The 18,172-nt window shown below is 43.2% G+C and overlaps 1 protein-coding gene across 2 annotated transcripts; it reads right to left on the reverse strand.

Annotated features, from left to right (window-relative positions):
* Nucleotides 1-546: 546 nt before the first annotated feature.
* On the reverse strand, nt 547-17,677 carry LOC115174911 (E3 UFM1-protein ligase 1). Of its 2 annotated transcripts, none has more exons than XM_029733924.1 (19): nt 17,401-17,477; nt 12,137-12,282; nt 11,082-11,110; nt 10,886-10,983; nt 10,678-10,792; nt 10,149-10,279; nt 9,983-10,041; nt 9,653-9,799; nt 9,340-9,515; nt 7,679-7,858; nt 3,588-3,714; nt 3,138-3,260; nt 2,726-2,846; nt 2,432-2,598; nt 2,192-2,322; nt 1,983-2,063; nt 1,752-1,837; nt 1,450-1,630; nt 547-1,200 (listed from the first exon to the last, which is right to left on the reverse strand). In XM_029733924.1, exons 1-19 carry the CDS (start codon nt 17,475-17,477, stop codon nt 991-993), a joined length of 2,385 nt encoding a protein of 794 aa, XP_029589784.1. In that variant the 3' UTR covers nt 547-990. The 2 variants fall into 2 exon arrangements, with proteins under 2 accessions (XP_029589784.1, XP_029589785.1); XM_029733925.1 differs by having other exon boundaries at nt 812-1,200; nt 1,450-1,530; nt 17,401-17,677.
* Nucleotides 17,678-18,172: the final 495 nt, after the last annotated feature.

Genomic DNA, 18,172 nt, shown 5'->3' on the forward strand with positions numbered 1-18,172 from the left:
AGAACATCTGATTTCCCCCTAGCTGATCATTGTCTGCAGCTGGCTCTGATCGTAGTGTAAATGAAACAGGCAGGGAGAGGGAGCTCGTCTGTGGTGGCGGTGAACCCTCAACTTTCTGGCCCGTAGCCCTACGTGGTATGTGCCACACAAGTGGCAAAGTTGATATCCGCGTTTATAACCACAGGGTCGCAACAGTTATTGTTTTTCATTGTATGAGCGGGAGGGTCTTCAATTTATTTTATGACACCTTTAGTTGGACTAGCCCCCTCCCTAGTAAATTTCGATCTGTCCTTAATACAAGTTTCATGTGCAGTTGTTCAGTCTGTGTTATCAATGGAGGGCGCCAGTGGTCTGTGTATCTTTCATTTCAGTAGAATGAAGAAGATACTGAAGATACAGTAGCCTGGATGAGGCAGTGATTTAGGACTACTATGGATACATATCTAGCTTCTGTGAAATTTGAAGTGACATGAATAAAATAGTTACCACTACTGAATTATCATGTTGAATATAAACCCAAAAGACACAAACTAAGTTACATTCCAAGAGAGGCTAAGTGTTTTTTAATTAATCCATGAATTATTTATTACATTACCTCACTGAGGACTTAATTGGAATGTTAATTCAAATGACATCCCACAAAGGAATTTACTGCAAATAATATTAAATAACAGGACCATTCAGAACACTAAAACACTAGGTGGGTATCAGATATTTCTAAGTCTAAATGGGTACGACTGTTGAGAAATCACTTTGTAAGACAATTGTGTTTGGGGCAGCTGATCTACAGAATTTCATTATTAATTTATGATTTTTTTCTAGATCTCTGGACATTCATTGGCCGCTTTGGCGAGCAATAAATCCGCAATGGATTGTGGGTAAATTGGTACTAACAGGCTGATCTATAAATGAGTAGTTAGGTGATTTGTAGATCAGATCAGTCAGCTGGCAGTTTCCAACTGCAACGCAGTCGATGTGGCACAAGCCCATTCACTCTTCAGTCCCAGATGTCTTCTTCTGAGAGAGGACCAGATCCTTTACCTCGCTGGTTAGGGAGACCAGCTCCTTCCGGATGGCCTCTGCCTCGTCCCCCTCCTCTGGGTTCTCTCCCTCCCCCTGCTCCTGCTTTTTCCCCTGGCTCTGGCTCACCAACCTCTTAACCACCAGACCCTGGTAGCCCGTCAGCAGCCTGTGCTGCTCCTGGAACAACCACACCCGTCCAAAAGCTTCAGTATGACGTCATCTTAAAAATTGTGTCAATTGTAAACAGGTTACAATGTAAGTGTTGCAGAAACAGATCACCATAGGTCCCCCATAGAGCTAATCAAAAACATCCCAATAACATAAAAGGCTACAAATATACACAATTCTAACTATTACTGGTATAATAACACTAGCAATTTAGTGTAATGCATTATTAATGAGAACCAAGGAGAAAAGGAGCAGTACCTCAGAGACACGGCCCACCAGAGTCCCTATGATCTGGGGGACACAGCGTCCGGGGGCGTGCAGCATGCAGTGGGTGCTGGCCTGGAAGAGAAGCACACTGGTCAGGTGGAGAATCAGGGCTGGGTCCTTAGTCTCCTTCAGCTGCTCTATCAGAGCCTGGCGGTGCAGGAACAGGGCCTGTCTATAGGAACCAGAACAACACACACTGCCCAGTCAGCCAACAATGTGTAGCACCTCAGACAATGACCCAGGTCCATGATTATAGACAAGGTAAATGCTTGGACTTAATTTGCTCTCTTTACCTTTCTCTTTTCTTGTCTCCCTTCTTCAGCATGAATCCACACACCTCAACTGACGTTTCTATATTGGTTAAAAAATCTTCAATTGTCTGAAAATAAAAATATCAATAGTGTCAGAAAAGCTTTCCATGCATATGATACATATATGAGAGAGCAATCTCAAAGTACTTTTCTTTGTTTTATATCATCTGCAATGATAAGTAGTAAACCTCCAACTGAATGAACATAACTTACCTTTCCATTCAGACTGTTGTGCACTTTCATAAGAGGCCCTTTGGTTTCCACTGGAAACATTCCTAATATCTTCACTCTGACCTAAAGGGAGATACATTGACATGCATTGTGACATTTGGGAATGTGCAGTACATGGATGAAGCCTCACTAAAGTACTCGATCAACAGGTTTGAACAGGCTTGGAATGACAAGCTGAGAGGAGAGCTAACCTCATTGGTGATAGAGCTGGGATTCTCTGCTGACATCATGAGTTCAGCAGCCATGAAATTCACCAGGATGTTGGTGACGTCCGTGCACACTGTCTTCAGGACGTACTTGGCAATGTGGACCTGGGTCTCATCTGTGGACTCAAATAATGATGGATCAGTTGATGTTTATGCTGCATTACTAGGTTTTTCATTCAATGAGGATTACCTGTACTTCTGTTGGAGTTAAATAAAGCGGTTTACCAGAGAAGAGCTTGGTCCCTTTCTCAAAGAGCCTGATGTTGTTGTACAGGTTGGAGAGCTCCTCCTGGAAGTCTTTCACGCTTCTCTTCTTTGTCACCCCGGTCGTGGAGCTAGTGGAAGACATGAACACAGTCCGAACCACCTCCTGGTAGGTCTTAGTCAAAGGCCTGCAGACAGAGCAAGACTCTTGCATGTTAAAACTGGCGCATTGATGCACAGTGTTGAGTAAAGGGGTTAAAACATTGCGCTTGAAAGTGATTGTAACTGATCGTTGAGTGTGACAGGAATCCCTACCTTACTAAATGCTCCGCCAACTCAGAGAGGATTTCTTCGGGGCAGTCACACACTCTCTCTTCTAGGACAGCAGTGATCTCCTCCAGGGCCATGAAGGGGACTTCAGTCTGTTTGTTACGATCTGCAAAAGAGTGAAAGAAAAATATAATTGGCCTTAATGGGAGTACTACAGTTAACTTGGTCTTACACTAACAGGCTTAATCACCCAGGGGAGCAATCTCCTCCAACACAACTGTTAAGATCTCATTACAGAGGACTACCTCACTGAACAAACAATGTAATACTGTACATTAATTGACATAGGGTTTTATTGTGCACACCCACAATAACTTCAGCCTGTGATCCAAACTGGAGCAGTGCTACATAGTGAATTCAGTGTGGAACCCAGGCAACATAATGACTGTAGTCGTACTTTGTGGGGTGACTGCTGTCTCCTCGTCACTGTCATCGTCCCTCCTGCCCTTCTTCTTGGTTTTGCGTATCCTAACCTCTCTGGCGTTGCATCCTCCACCACCTCCTTTACTGCCACTGCCCTCTAGGAAGCAAAACAATATCAGAGTCAAACAATTAATTAACACTCTCTGCAGGGTCTGCAGAAAGCAGATGTTTCAGGTTTTCAGGGATGCAGTATTTTTAACCTAACTTCTGTTTTTCCTGAAAAATGGATGTGGGGTATCCACTCAGGCATCTTTTTACACCTGCTACGTTAGGTTAATTAATGAATAACGGGGAATTGACCAGGAGTCAAATCTCTCCAACTACCCAGCAGAAAATACCTGGGCTTAGAAGAGTTTATCATGTCTAGTTGATAACCTAACAGACATTTTCTAGAGGGATTAGAATGAGGCCTGGCCTGTACTACCTGTAGTCTTTTTCCTCCTCTCCGCCTCCCTCTTCTCCTTTTTGGAGGGGGCTGTATTTTCAGTCATCATAGCGCCTTGCTTGAGATCGTCTTCAGTTATCAGGAAAACAGGGTTGTTCTTGGCTTCCTGAAAGAGAACAGCATGTTTTGATGAAGTGGAAAGGATTTACTGACTTTATTGTCGCCATGGGGAAATTTTGTTGCAGTGTCATGTACACGTTTAAAGTGGTGTTTAAATACAAACCAAATTGACAAAATAACTTTCACAACAGTTACATACCAATAAAAAGAGACTAGCCTGCTGACCTTACTGGGTCAAAAGGAACATTAGCTCGAGCTATTTAGGAAGGATATCACACCTGGCACAAATTATTGTCTAGTTCTGTTTTTCATGTCGTGGGGTAGGCCTGGCGGTATACTGTATTTTACTGTATGAAAATAAATAAAGGGAACACTAAAATAACACATCCTAGATCTGAATGAATGAAATAATCTTATTAAATACTTTTTTCTTTACATAGTTGAATGTGCTGACAACAAAATCACACAAAAATAATCAATGGAAATCCAATTGATCAACCCATGGAGGTCTGGATTTGGAGTCACACTCAAAATTAAAGTGTAAAACCACACTACAGGCTGATCCAACTTTGATGTAATGTCCTTAAAACAAGTCAAAATGAGGCTCAGTAGTGTGTGTGGCCTCCACGTGCCTGTATGATCTCCCTACAACGCCTGGGCATGCTCCTGATGAGGTGGCGGATGGTTTCCTGAGGGATCTCCTCCCAGACCTGGACTAAAGCATCCGCCAACTCCTGGACAGTCTGTGGTGCAACGTGGCGTTGGTGGATGGAGCGAGACATGATGTCCCAGATGTGCTCAATTGGATTCAGGTCTGGGGAACGGGCGGGCCAGTCCATAGCATCAATGCCTTCCTCTTGCAGGAACTGCTGACACACTCCAGCCACATGAGGTCTAGCATTGTCTTGCATTAGGAGGAACCCAGGGCCAACCGCACCAGCATATGGTCTCACAAGGGGTCTGAGGATCTCATCTCGGTACCTAATGGCAGTCAGGCTACCTCTGGCGAGCACATGGAGGGCTGTGCGGCCCCCCAAAGAAATGCCACCCCACACCATGACTGACCCACCGCCAAACCGGTCATGCTGGAGGATGTTGCAGGCAGCAGAACGTTCTCCACGGCGTCTCCAGACTCTGTCACATGTGCTCAGTGTGAACCTGCTTTCATCTGTGAAGAGCACAGGGCGCCAGTGGCGATTTTGCCAATCTTGGTGTTCTCTGGCAAATGCCAAACGTCCTGCACGGTGTTGGGCTGTAAGCACAACCCCCACCTGTGGACTTCGGGCCCTCATACCACCCTCACGGAGTCTGTTTCCTACTGTTTGAGCAGACACATGCACATTTGTGGCCTGCTGGAGGTCATTTTGCAGGGCTCTGGCAGTGCTCCTCCTGCTCCTCCTTGCACAAAGGCGGAGGTAGCGGTCCTGCTGCTGGGTTGTTGCCCTCCTACGGCCTCCTCCACGTCTCCTGATGTACTGGCCTGTCTCCTGGTAGCGCCTCCATGCTCTGGACACTACGCTGACAGACACAGCAAACCTTCTTGCCGCAGCTCACATTGATGTGCCATCCTGGATGAGCTGCACTACCTGAGCCACTTGTGTGGGTTGTAGACTCCGTCTCATGCTACCACTAGAGTGAAAGCACCGCCAGCATTCAAAAGTGACCAAAACATCAGCCAGGAAGCATAGGAACTGAGAAATGTAAAAAAAGTGGTCTGTGGTCACCACCTGCAGAACCACTCCTTTATTGGTGGTGTCTTGCTAATTGCCTATAATTTCCACCTGTTGTCTATTCCATTTGCACAACAGCATGTGAAATGTATTGTCAATCAGTGTTGCTTCCTAAGTGGACAGTTTGATTTCACAGAAGTGTGATTGACTTGGAGTTACATTGTGTTGTTTAAGTGTTCCCTTTATTTTTTTGAGCAGTGTATATATGATATACCGGTATTGATGAAGGGACCGGTTTGGGTTTTTACTTTACCTTCTATACCGGTATTTCAATGTTTGCTTTGTTAAATGTGATGCCATGTGTAATATCAATTTTTATAGTTTACTTTGCTACTTGAGTCATCTCTCTCCGCTCTTTCTTTCCGTGCCACTTTCCACAGACCTAGCCATGCCCCGTCATTCAAGGAGCGCATTTGATGTTCCTCAACCACAAGACATTTGCTTCAGTCTGCTTGTTCAATGCAGCACATGCAGCAATGTTCATGACAACAATGCTGTTTTCACTTTGCTTCTTAAAATAAATCCACTAGCGTTCTATAATGACACTATTAGTTTGTGTTTCTTAAATCAGCAAACAGCTAGTTTGTCTTTTCTTAGCAAGTTGCCCTAAATCTTGTGAAATGCTAATTGTTAGCTTCTAATGCTAATAGCTAGCTAATAAATGTACTGAGTAAGAGCAAACGTAGCTAGCTAATACAGCCTGATAATACCAGTGATGGTGTAGACCTAAATCAGCATGTTATTTGTACAACAGTATCTTCCAAATCAAAGAGGAATATGCAAAGCAAGAATATGTTAGCTACATGAAGTAGCTAAGAAAAAACATGTAATGTAGCCAAAGCTTATAGTGTCCCCTAGGAAACACTTATCAACACTTTAGTTCCTACCCTGTCAAAATAACTCCTCCCTGGCATGTTAATTAATTGTCATCGCAAACACTGTATTCAAAGTGCCCACTATTATATTCTAACTATAGAATTAGAATAGTCCTTCTATTTCCATGATTCCAACAGTTTCTCTAATTTGCAAGTCAAATCGCAATTGCAACATTAGGTTAAAAATAAGTCCTAGATTATTTGCCCATATCGTGCAGCCCTACATGTGGAAATTCTCTCAATTGAGCAGTGGTAAGTAGTACTTTAAAGTATTTTAAAGTCATTTTTTTTGGTTTCTGTACTTTACTATTTTTGACAACTTTTACTACATTTGATTAATTACATGTACTTTTGATACTTAAGTATATTTAAAAAAAATACTTTTAGACTTTTACTCATGTAGTATTTTACTGGGTGACTTGAACTTGAGTAATTTTCTATTAACATATTTTTAATTTTACTCAAGTATGACAATTGGGTACTTTTTCCACCACTACAATTGACTACAGGAAATGCAGAAATGATAAAAGTGCTGAAATTTGTTTTGGTTGAAGTTGAATTGAACAGTATAAGACAGTCAGAATAGAGAAAGACTCATTGAAATCACTATGTTGCCACCCTAGGATCACTCACTACTCATAAAGCAAACGTACAACTTTAATTATTCAAAAACTAAAAATACCGTCATACCGTCCAATTTTTTTTAAAATATCGTGATATAATATTTTGGCCACATCGCCCAGCCCTACCGTGGTGCCCTATACCTGCACCCAGAGGGGAGTAGTTCAAAGACACAGCTATACACGGAGTGTACAACTCATTAAGAACACCTTCCTAATAATGAGTTGAACCTCCACCCCCTTTTACACTCAGAACAGCCTCAATTCGTCAGGGCATGGACTCTATAAGGTGTCGAAAGCATTCCACAGGGATGCTGGCCCATGTTGACCCTAATGCTTCCCACAGTTGGGTCAAGTTGGCTGGATGTCCTTTGGGTGGTGGACCATTCTTGATACACACAGGTAACTAACTGTTCAGCATGAGAAACCCAGCAGTGTCGCAGATCTTGAAACAAACCGGTGCGCCTGGCACCACCTACCATACCCCATTCAAAGGCAATTCAATATTTTGTCTTGCCCATTCACCCTCTGAATGGCACACACACACAATCCACACACAAAGCTTAAAAATCCTTCTTTATCCTGTCTCCTCCCCTTCCTCTACACTGATTGAAGTGGATTTAACAGGTGACATATATAAGGTATAATAGCTTTTACATGGATTCACCTGGTCAGTCTCATGGAAAAAGTAGGTGTTCTTAATGTTTTGTACAATTAGTGTATCTCCATTTCAAAAGGCAATGACAATCTGCCCATCAGGTAACTTCATGACAGGTGTGATATACCTTCTGAGCTTTATGCTGCATGGTTTCCTCAAAGAGACAGAGACAGTTGCTGATGAACTTCTCGCTGACCACCACGGTGTCTCCCAGGACCCTGGCAGTCGACTGCACGTTGGTCGTTCTCATGGCCTCGTTGATTATGATGCCAACGTCTTCCATGGACAGACAGCTGGGCAGAATGGGCTACATGTCAAAAGCAGGGGGAGCACATGTGACACTGTAAGTGATTCAAGAAAATGAGATGATTTTATATACAGTGCATTCAGAAAGTATTCAGACACCTTGACTTTTTCCACAATTTGTTATGTTACAGCCTTATTCTAAAATGTATTACCCCATAATGACAAAGCAAAAACAGGGTTTTAGAATAATAAAAAAACTTAAATATCACATTTACATAAGTATTCAGACCCTTTACTCAGTACTTTGTTGAAGCACCTTTGGCAGCAATTACAGCCTCGAGTCTTCTTGGGTATGACGCTACAAGCTTGGCACACCTGTATTTTGAGAGTTTCTCCCATTCTCTGCAGATCCTCTCAAGCTCGGATGGGTAGTGTTGCCGCACAGCTATTTTCAGGTCTCTCCAGAGATGTTTGATCGGGTTCAATTTCGGACTCTGGCTGGGCAACTCAAGGACATTCAGAGACTTGTCCCGAAGCCACTCCAGCATTATCTTGGCTGTGTGCTTAGGGTCATCCTGTTGGAAGGTGAACCTTCGCCTCAGTCGCTCTGGAGCAGGTTTTCATCAAGGATCTCTCTGTACTTTGCTCTGTTCATCTTTCCCTCGATCAAGACTAGTCTCCCAGTCTCTGCTGCTGAAAAACGTCCCCACAGCATGATGCTGTCACCACCATGCTTCACCGTAGGGATGGTGCCTGGTTTCCTCCAGACGTGACGCTTGGCATTCAGGCCAAAGAGTTCAATCTTGGGTTCATCAGACCAGATAATTTTGTTTCTCATGGTCTGAGAGTCCTTTAGGTGCCTATTGGCAAACTCCAGGCAGGCTGTCATGTGCCTTTTACTGAGCAGTGGCTTCCGTCTGGCCACCCTACCATAAAGGCCTGATTGGTGGAGTGCTGCAGAGATGGTTGTCCTTCTGGAATGTTCTCCCATCTCCACAGAGGAACTCTGGAGCTCTTTCAGAGTGACCATCGTGTTCTTGGTCACCTGCCTGACCAAGGCCCTTCTCCCCCGATTGCTCAGTTTGGCAGGGTGGCCAGATCTAGGAAGTCTTGGTGGTTCCAAACTTCTTCCATTTAAGAATGATGGAGGCCACTGTGTTCTTTGGGACCTTCAACTCTGCAGAAATGTTTTGGTACCCTTCCCCAGATCTGTGTCTCGACACAATCCTGTCTTGGAGCTCTACCGACAATTCCTTCGACATATTTCAGTTGTATTTTGTTATATAAATTGGGAAAAATGTTTTTTGCTTGGTCATTATGGAGTAGTGTGTGTAGATTGATGAGGAAAAAAACTATTTAATACATTTTAGAATAAGGCTGTAACGTAACAATGTGGAAGAAGTCAAGGGGTCTGAATACTTTCCGAAGGCACTGTATATTTTAAATGTGACAAGTTAGTTACTGAGCAAAATCAACAAATTATGCTATAAATTATTTTTGTGATTTGGCAGAGAACGATTGATAAAGCAGGTTGGTATGGACCTGCACATCGGCCCATGTGGCAGAGTTGACAGCCTCCTCCACAGAAGCCTCCACCTGGTCTACCAGGGCCTGGCCTACACAGGCTGCCCTGAGAAACAGCAGCTTGCTGGACTTGAAACGTTTCTTGATGTAGCTCACTGGGTCAGGGATGCCAAGTCTGATCAAAGAATCAAACTCTGTGTGGAGGGAACAGAGGACATATTTGAGGGTACAAATCAGGTTTTAGGCAGATTTCCAGTATGGAAATTATGAAAAAGAAATATTGCAACCAATAAGCTTAGTATATCCCCTAAATAATCTAAGGTGGGAGTACCTAAATAGCCGTTCTGCTTGAGGAAGGAGTCCACCCAGGAATTCTGTGTTTTGGAGTAGATGTCAGGGATGTAGACAGCTTTGTCCTGCCGGCCCCCCACCACGGTGCCTTTCAGACGGCCAGTATTCACCAGCTCCTCCAAAACAGCTGGGGACCAAAAGTTAGCTGAATAATAGCATGACATACAACTGCATTTGATTGATTAGACGTACTCAAAACATTGTTTGTACAGAACACACAGATCAAATCATTATACACCCAAAACACAGTACAGTACTGACAATTCAGCTTGGTCTGAATTTTAAAACAACAGAAGGAACAGCTACTTACAGTAGAGAAGATGTTCCTGAAAACCATAGACGCCAATCACATTACCAACTGGTGTTGGCCTACAAAAGGAACTCAAAGGAATTAAGTATTAGGAGCAGTGCGGGGAAAAAAATAAGACAGTGTTGGTTAAAAAAGCAAGACAGGTAGGGATTGGTATGGAACATACCGAGTCACTGCACTGAAAAGCCCACGGATGCGAGCTCCATGGCGAGAGACAAATGCAGGGGTAAATAAGACTCCCCTGTTGTACTCATCCATCTGGCCTTGGATGACTTTCCCAAGGCGCTTCGACAGCTCCTACGAGACACAGCATAGCACACAATCAGACAAAGTGGTTAACATTTCAGATAACTGTGTGTACAGGTCCATACATGCACCTCAAGCTGAAACTCAAGCTACCGACGAAGCACACAGATACTTAAATTTCAAAAGACTATTGATATCAAAGTATAAACATGATTAAAAACAGATATTTTCTGTAAGCAACACCTCAAATATAGAAGAGGGGATGGTATTGACAAGGAGACAGAGGTGGCTCTAGACTCACGGTTAGTGCTATCCAGTATCCTTGGGACGTCCCTACCCTAAACACTAACCCTTACCTTAAGCATTTTGAATTTCAACTTAAATGGGGTGACGTCAGAGTTGGGACGTCCCAAGGACCACATTTAGACTTTTTTTCCCCCTTGCCTCACCTCCGTCAGGAAGTCCCCTGGAAGGTCATAGTTTTTACATAGTTCTGGGATGTTCACAAAGCCTGCCTCTTGTAGTTTATCATTCACTTCCTCAGAAACTCGATTCAGGTAGTTTCTAGAAGACAGGGGGAATTCAGAACAAATCTAATAGCCCAGTAGTTGACAGTACTACAATGAAAAAATGTGTTGTGTGAAAAGTCCTACTCACTCATCGATAAGCTGCCCCAGCACCAGCTGAATGCTTTTATCAGATCTTGCGATGTCATTTGCTCTGGCCTCAACATGAACCCAATCAACGTTGATAAGCTGTAAACAATAATAAAAAAGCATTATTGTCAGAAACATTTAACTACAGTGCTACACACTAGGAAGAGGAATTAGTAGTACTGCAGAGTGACACACACCTTCTGTAGATCCACAATGTTGACCCGACCTTTGGAAAGCAGAAACAAGATTTTTTATTTTTTTTTAATCTATGTCACCATAATAGTATTATATATACAGTTGACCTGACTCAGTTACACCAGCTCTGTCAGGAGGAATGGGCCAAAATTCACCCAACTTACTGTGGGAAGCTTGTGGAAGGCTACACGAAATGTCTCACCCAAGTTAAACAATTTAAAGGCAATGCTACCAAATACTAATTGAGTGTATGTAAACATCTGACCCACTGGGAATGTGATGAAAGAAATAAAAGCTGAAATAAATCTCTACTATTATTCTAACATTTCACATTCTTAAGAGAAAGTGGTGCAAAGAAAAGGTCCTAACTGACCTAAGACAGGGAAATTTTACTAGGATAAAATGTCAGGAAATGTGAAAAACTGAGTTTAAATGTATTTGGCTAAGGTGTATGTAAACTTCCGACTTCAACTGTGTGTGTGTGTGTGTGTGTGTGTGTGTGTGTGTGTGTGTGTGTGTGTGTGTGTGTGTGTATATATATATATATAATTTCAAAAAATGTAAACTAGGCAAGTCAGTTAATAACAAATTCGTATTTACAATGACGGCCTACACCGGCCAAACCCAGACGACGCTGGGCCAAATGTGCGCCGCCCTATAGGACTCCCAATCACGGCCGGTTGTGATACAGCCTGGAATCAAACCAGGGTGTGTGTAGTGACGCCTCTAGCACTGAGATGCAGTGCCTTAGACCGCTACGCCACTCGGGAGCCATGTAGGCCATTTAGCAGACGCTTTTATCCAAAGCGACTTAGTCATGCGTGCGTATATTTTACATAAGGGTTGTCCTGGGAAAAGAAAGTACTACCCCGGCGTTGCAAGCACCAAGCTCTACCAACTAACTACACTACACAGGATGGTCTTTTACATAACCTTTTGTCCATGTCAATAAATGTAGGTGTATGTTAAACCTTGAACATCTACGCAACCATGATCTGAGATGAATGAGTGCAACACTTTTTTCCTTGACGACAAAGGTATTGGAATCAGAACTGACCTCCATGGACGTAGAGCTCATCCCGTATCTCTCTACTGATTTGGGACGGGGTTATGTACTCTTTGCCATCAAGTGTGTGCACCACATCCAACTTCTTCTCTTCAACCAGCTTGGCAACGATTTCAATGCAGTTCCTCTCGGACAACCTGGGAAGGATTTACAGTAGAAGGGGTATTTAGACACAAAGATCCTAGAATTTAGTTCTATATGAAACTCTATGCATTTTGTAAAAAGGCCTTTCTTTCCCCTGGGATATGTTCCGGGATTCATCCAATAGCATTGAGGAGTTTACAGTCACGGGCTTCATCAATAAGTTCATAGAGGATGTTTTCCCCAGTGACCTTAAGATTGTATCCAAACCACAAACAATGGATTACAGGCAGTATCCCTACTGGGCTAGAACTACCTCTTACAAGGAATGGGTAACGGACATGGATGCATACAAGAAAGCCCACTACGACCTCCGACAAGACATCAAAGATGGAAAAGGACAATATAGGAGGAAGGTGGAATCCTATTACACTGGCTCCGACGCTTGTTTTATTTATATAACGGATTACACAGGGAAACCCAGCCATGAGTTGCCCAGCGATGCAGAACTCCCAAACAAGCTAAATGCCTTTTATGCTTGTGTTTCCGGATGACTGTGATCTCGCTCTCCGTGGCTGATGTGAGCAACCGTTTAAACAGGTTAACAATCACAAAGTGGAATACCTGCATGTGCAGACCAGCTGGCAAATGTCAAAGATATTTTCAATCTCTCCTTGTCCCAGTCTGTAATCCCAACATGTTTCAAGGTGATCACCATTGTCTCTGTTCCCAAGAGCACCAAGGTAACCTGCCTAAATGACTACCGCCCTGTAGGACTCACATCTTTAATTATGAAGTACTTTGAAAGGCTGGTCATGACACACAACACCATCATCCATGACACCCTAGACCCACACCAAATAACTATGTGAGAATGCAGTTCATAGACTACAGCTCAGCATTCAACACCATAGTCCCCTCCAAGCTCCTTACCAAGCTAGAGACCCTGGGACTGAACCCTTCCATCTACAACTGGATCCTGGACTTCCTGATGGGCCGGCCCCAGGTGGTGAGAGTAGGCAACAACACCTCAGCCACACTGAACCTCAACACGGGGCCCCCTTATGGGTGTGTGCTTAGTCCCCTCCTGTACTCACTGTAGTGGAGCGGCTCGATAGCTTCAAGTTCCTTGGCATCCACATTACTAACCATAGTCCACACACACCCACACAATCGTGAAGAGGGCATGGCAGCGCCTCTTCCCCGTTAGGAAGCTGCAAAGATTTGGCATGGGCCCTCAGATCTCAAAAAGTTCTACTGCTGCACCATCGAGAGAGCATCTTGACTGGCTGCATCACCACTTGGTATGGCAAATGCACCGCCCTCGACCAAAGTGCCAGAGAGAGTGCTGCGGACATCCCAGTACATCATTGGGGCCGAGCTCCCTGCCATCCAAGACCTCAAGATCAGGCGGTGTCAGAGAAAGGCCCAAAAAATTGCCAAAAACTTCAGCCACCCAAGCCATAGACTATTCACTCTGCTACCATCTGACAAACAGTACCGGAGCGTCAGCTCTGGGACAAACAGGCTTTGAGACAGCTTCTACCCCCAATGCATTAGACTGCTAAAAAAGTCAATTAATGGTACCCGATCTATCTGCACAAATGACCTTATCTTGCACTGACCCTACGCACACTCAATATACAGTGCATTTGGAAAGTATTCAGACCCCTTGACTTTTTCCACATTTTGTTACGTTACAGCCTTAATCTAAAATGGATTACATAGTTTTTTCCCCCCTCAATCTACACACAATACCATAATTACAAAGCTAAAAAAGGTTTAGAAATTTTTGCAATAAAAATAAACTGAAAAATACATTTACATAAGTATTCAGATCCTTTACTCAGAACTTTGTTGAAGCACCTTTGGCAGCGATTACAACCTTGAGTCTTCTTGGGTATGATGCTCCAAGCTTGGCACACCTGTATTTGGGGAGTTTCTCACATTCTTCTCTGCAGATCTTCTCAAGCTCTGTCAGGTTGGATGGGGAGAGTCGCTGCACAGCTATTGTCAGGTCTCCAGAGATGTTCGATCGGGTCCGGGCTCTGGCTGGGCTACTCAAGTAGATGGAGACTTGTCCCGAAGACACTACTGCTTTGTCTTGGCTGTGTACTTAGGGTCATTGTCCTGTTGGAAGGTGAACCTTTGCCCCAGTCTGAGTTCCGGACGCTCTGGAGCAGGTTTTCATCAAGGATCTCTGTCCTTTGCTCCATTCATCTTCCCCTCGATCAAGACTAGTCTCCTAGTCCCTGCCGTTAAAAAACGTCCCCACAGCATGATGCTGCCACCACCATGCTTCACTGTAGGGATGGTGCCTGGTTTCCTCCAGACGTGATGCTTGGCATTCAGCCCAAAGAGTTCAATATTGGTTTCAACAGACCAGATAATATTGTTTCTCATGGTCTGAGAGTCCTTTAGGTGCCTTTTGGCAAACTCCAAGCGGGCTGTCATGTGCCTTTAAATGAGGAGTGGCTTCCATCTGGCCACTCTACCATAAAAGCCTGATTGGTGGAGCGCTGCAGAGATGGTTGTCCTTCTATTTCAGTTGAAGGCATTCAGTTGTACAACTGACTAGGTATCCCCCCTTTCCATTCCTGGAAGGTTCTCCCATCTCCACAGAGGAACTCTGGAGCACTGTCAGAGTGACCATCGGGTTCTTGTTCACTTCCCTGACCAAGGCCCTTCTCCCCTGATTGCTCAGTTCGGCCGGGTGGCCAGCTCTAGAAAAAGTCTTGGTGGTTCCAAACTTCTTCCATTTAAGAATGATGGAGGCCGCTGTGTTCTTAGGAACCTTCAATGCTGCAGAAATGTTTTGGTACCATTCCCCAGATCTGTGCCTTGAGACACAATCCTGTCTCGGAGCTCTACGGACAATTCCTTCGACCTCATGGCTTGGTTTTTTCTCTGACATGCACTGTCAACTGTTGGACCTTATATAGACTGATGTGCGCCTTTCCAAATAATGTCCAATCAATTGAATTTACCACAGGTGGATCTCAAGGATGATCAATGGACCCACAAAAACTGTTGTGCTGATTAAAGAAGCAACAAAACCGGCCTTAAGACTAGTTGAGTATCTGGAGCATCAGCATTTGTGGGTCTGATTACAGGCTCAAAATGGCCAGAAACAAAAAACGTTCTTCTGAAACTTGTCAGTCTATTCTTGTTCTGAGAAATTAAGGCTATTCCTTGCGAGAAATTGCCCAGAAACTGAAGATCTCGTACAACGCTGTGAACTACTATCTTCATAGAACAGCGCAAACTGGCTCAAGTCCTCAACTGGCAGCTTCATTAAATAGTACCCGCAAACACCAGTCTCACCATCAACAGTGAAGAGGCGACTCCGGGATGCTGGCCTTCTAGGCAAAGTTCCTCTGTCCAGTGTGTGTTCTTTTGCCCATCTTAATCTTTTCTTGTTATTGGCCAGTCTGAGATATGGCTTTTTCTTTGCAACTCTGCCGAGAAGGCCAGCATCCCGGAGTCGCCTCTTCACTGTTGACGTTGAGACTGGTGTTTTGCGGGTACTATTTAAATGAAGCTGCCAGTTGAGGACTTGTGTTTCTCAAACTAGACACAAATGTACTTGTCCTTTTGCTCAGTTGTGCACCGGGGCCTCCCAGTCTTTTTTCTATTCTGGTTCAAGCCAGTTTGCGCTTTTCTGTGAAGGGCGTAGTGCACTGCGTTGTACGAGATCTTCAGTTTTTTGGCAATGTCTCGCATGGAATAGCCTTCATTTCTCAGAACATGAACAGACTGACGAGTTTCGGGAGAAAGATCTTTGTTTCTGGCCATTTTGAGCCTGTAATCGGACCCACAATTGCTGATGCTCCAGATACTCAACTAGTCTAAAGAAGGCCAGTTTTATTGCTTCTTTAACCAGCACAACAGTTTTCAGCTGTGCTAACATAATTGCAAAAGGGTTTTCTAATGATCAATTAGCCTTTTAAAAGGATAAACTTGGATTAGCTAACACAACGTGCCATTGGAACACAGGAGTGATGGCTGCTGATAATGGGCCTCTGTACGCCTATGTAGATATTCAATAAGAAAATCAGCCGTTTCCAGCTACAATAGTCATTTACAACATTAACAATGTCTACACTGTATTTCTGATCAATTTGATGTTATTTTAATGGACTAAAAATGAGCTTTTCTTTCAAAACAAGGACATTTCTAAGTGACCCCAAACGTTTAAATGGCAGTGTAAATAAGGTATTTATACACACACACATACACAAACACACATCTAAAAACTTGTTTTCACTTTGTTATTATGGAATATTGTAGGTAGATAGAGGATTTTTTTAACCAAATTTAGAATAAGGCTGTAACGTAACAAAATGAGGACCAAGTAAAGGGATCTGAATACTTCCCCGAATGCACTGTAGATACACACTCACATGACAACACAAACACTTATACACTCAATTTCCTGCTACTCTGTTATTTATTTTACTGTTATGTATCCTGATGCCTATTCACTTTACCCTGCCTTCATGTACATACTGTATCTACCTCATACCTAGTATCTCTGCAAATTGATCTCGTACTGGTACTCCCTGTATAGCTCCATTCTTCTGTATTTTATTTTATTCCTCGTGTTACTATTTTATTTGTAACTTTGCATCGTCGGGAAGGACTTGTATGCACGCATTTCACGGTAAAGTCTACACCAGCTGTATTCGGTACATATGACAAATAAGGTTACTATGTAACGTTACAAATCAAATTGTATCTCAATGTCTAGATTTAGCAGCTGTTTCCTATAAAAGGCCAGGGGTTCTGTTAACATTACCTAACAAACTATAGTTAACAGCTAGGTAATAGAATATTAGTTATGCTAAAAACTTCTGCAGGAAGCCCGTAGGCACAGTTTATTTTTAAGAATGTTTTATTTGTTATACTAACAAAAAACATGCACAGATAGCCAGCTAACGTTAGCTGCCCTACTAACGATAGCTGTCCTACTGGTTCAGCCCACCACACGTTAGCTCCAGTTAGCCAACTCGGACTGTAACATTAGTTCTATGACTGCCCAGACATAAACAGTCAACAAGTCAGTTATCTAGCTAGCTAACTTACTAGTTACATCTGACTATAAAGTTCAGAGAAGCTAACTAACGACTCGAGTATCGTTAGCTATTTTGGAATAGCCAGCTGGCATTCGCTACCTCTGCACTGTGTCAGCAAACTGTGCTCTCTGGAAATCCGCCGCCAGACGTCTGATTTCTTCCCAGGCGGCTGCCATCGTATTTTTTGGTGTCTAAAACTATTCAACTACAGGTTTGCTTGAGCGATAATCTTCAACTCTATGGCTATATGTATTGCTACTAGCTAAACCATGTTGTGCAAAGTACAATAACGTTAGCTAGTTGTGTAGGGAGTGATTCACAAATTCACACGTCAACATAACACAACGTAATACGGAAGGCCCGAGAGTCCAAAAACCACCAGAATTTTTCCCACCCATTTTTCCCGTAAACTCTCCTTCTTCCTCGCGTGTGACGTCACATAATTCAATTCATCATCTTCATCTGGCACCTGCACAGCACATCTTTGGGGAAAACATCGAACAAACACACCTTATTATACAGTCACACAAAAACATTTTTTTTAAAGTTTGTACAATTTCACTGATTCACACATTTTATTAGCCTGTTATTATTATAATAGCCTAATTTCATAAAAACTGCTTGAGAGCAGGAAATGCAAGCTAGCTACAAATGGTTTGAGTATCCATTGTTGTAAATGACTCCCTGGAAATCAGCCTACAAACAAATTGGCTTATTGAAAAATATGAAATTGTATGATTTCATCCTAATATGAAATGCTGTAGCCTACAGAAGAGATGACAAGGAGTGAAATTCTGCAGCAAAACATGTTGGCAGTCTCCTTATATACATTATACTCCAAAATTAGGTGTCCTGGTTATCAGACAAGAGA

The sequence above is a fragment of the Salmo trutta genome, chromosome 35 (assembly GCF_901001165.1).
Source record: "Salmo trutta chromosome 35, fSalTru1.1, whole genome shotgun sequence".
In the NCBI taxonomy this organism is placed as follows: Eukaryota; Metazoa; Chordata; class Actinopteri; order Salmoniformes; family Salmonidae; genus Salmo; species Salmo trutta.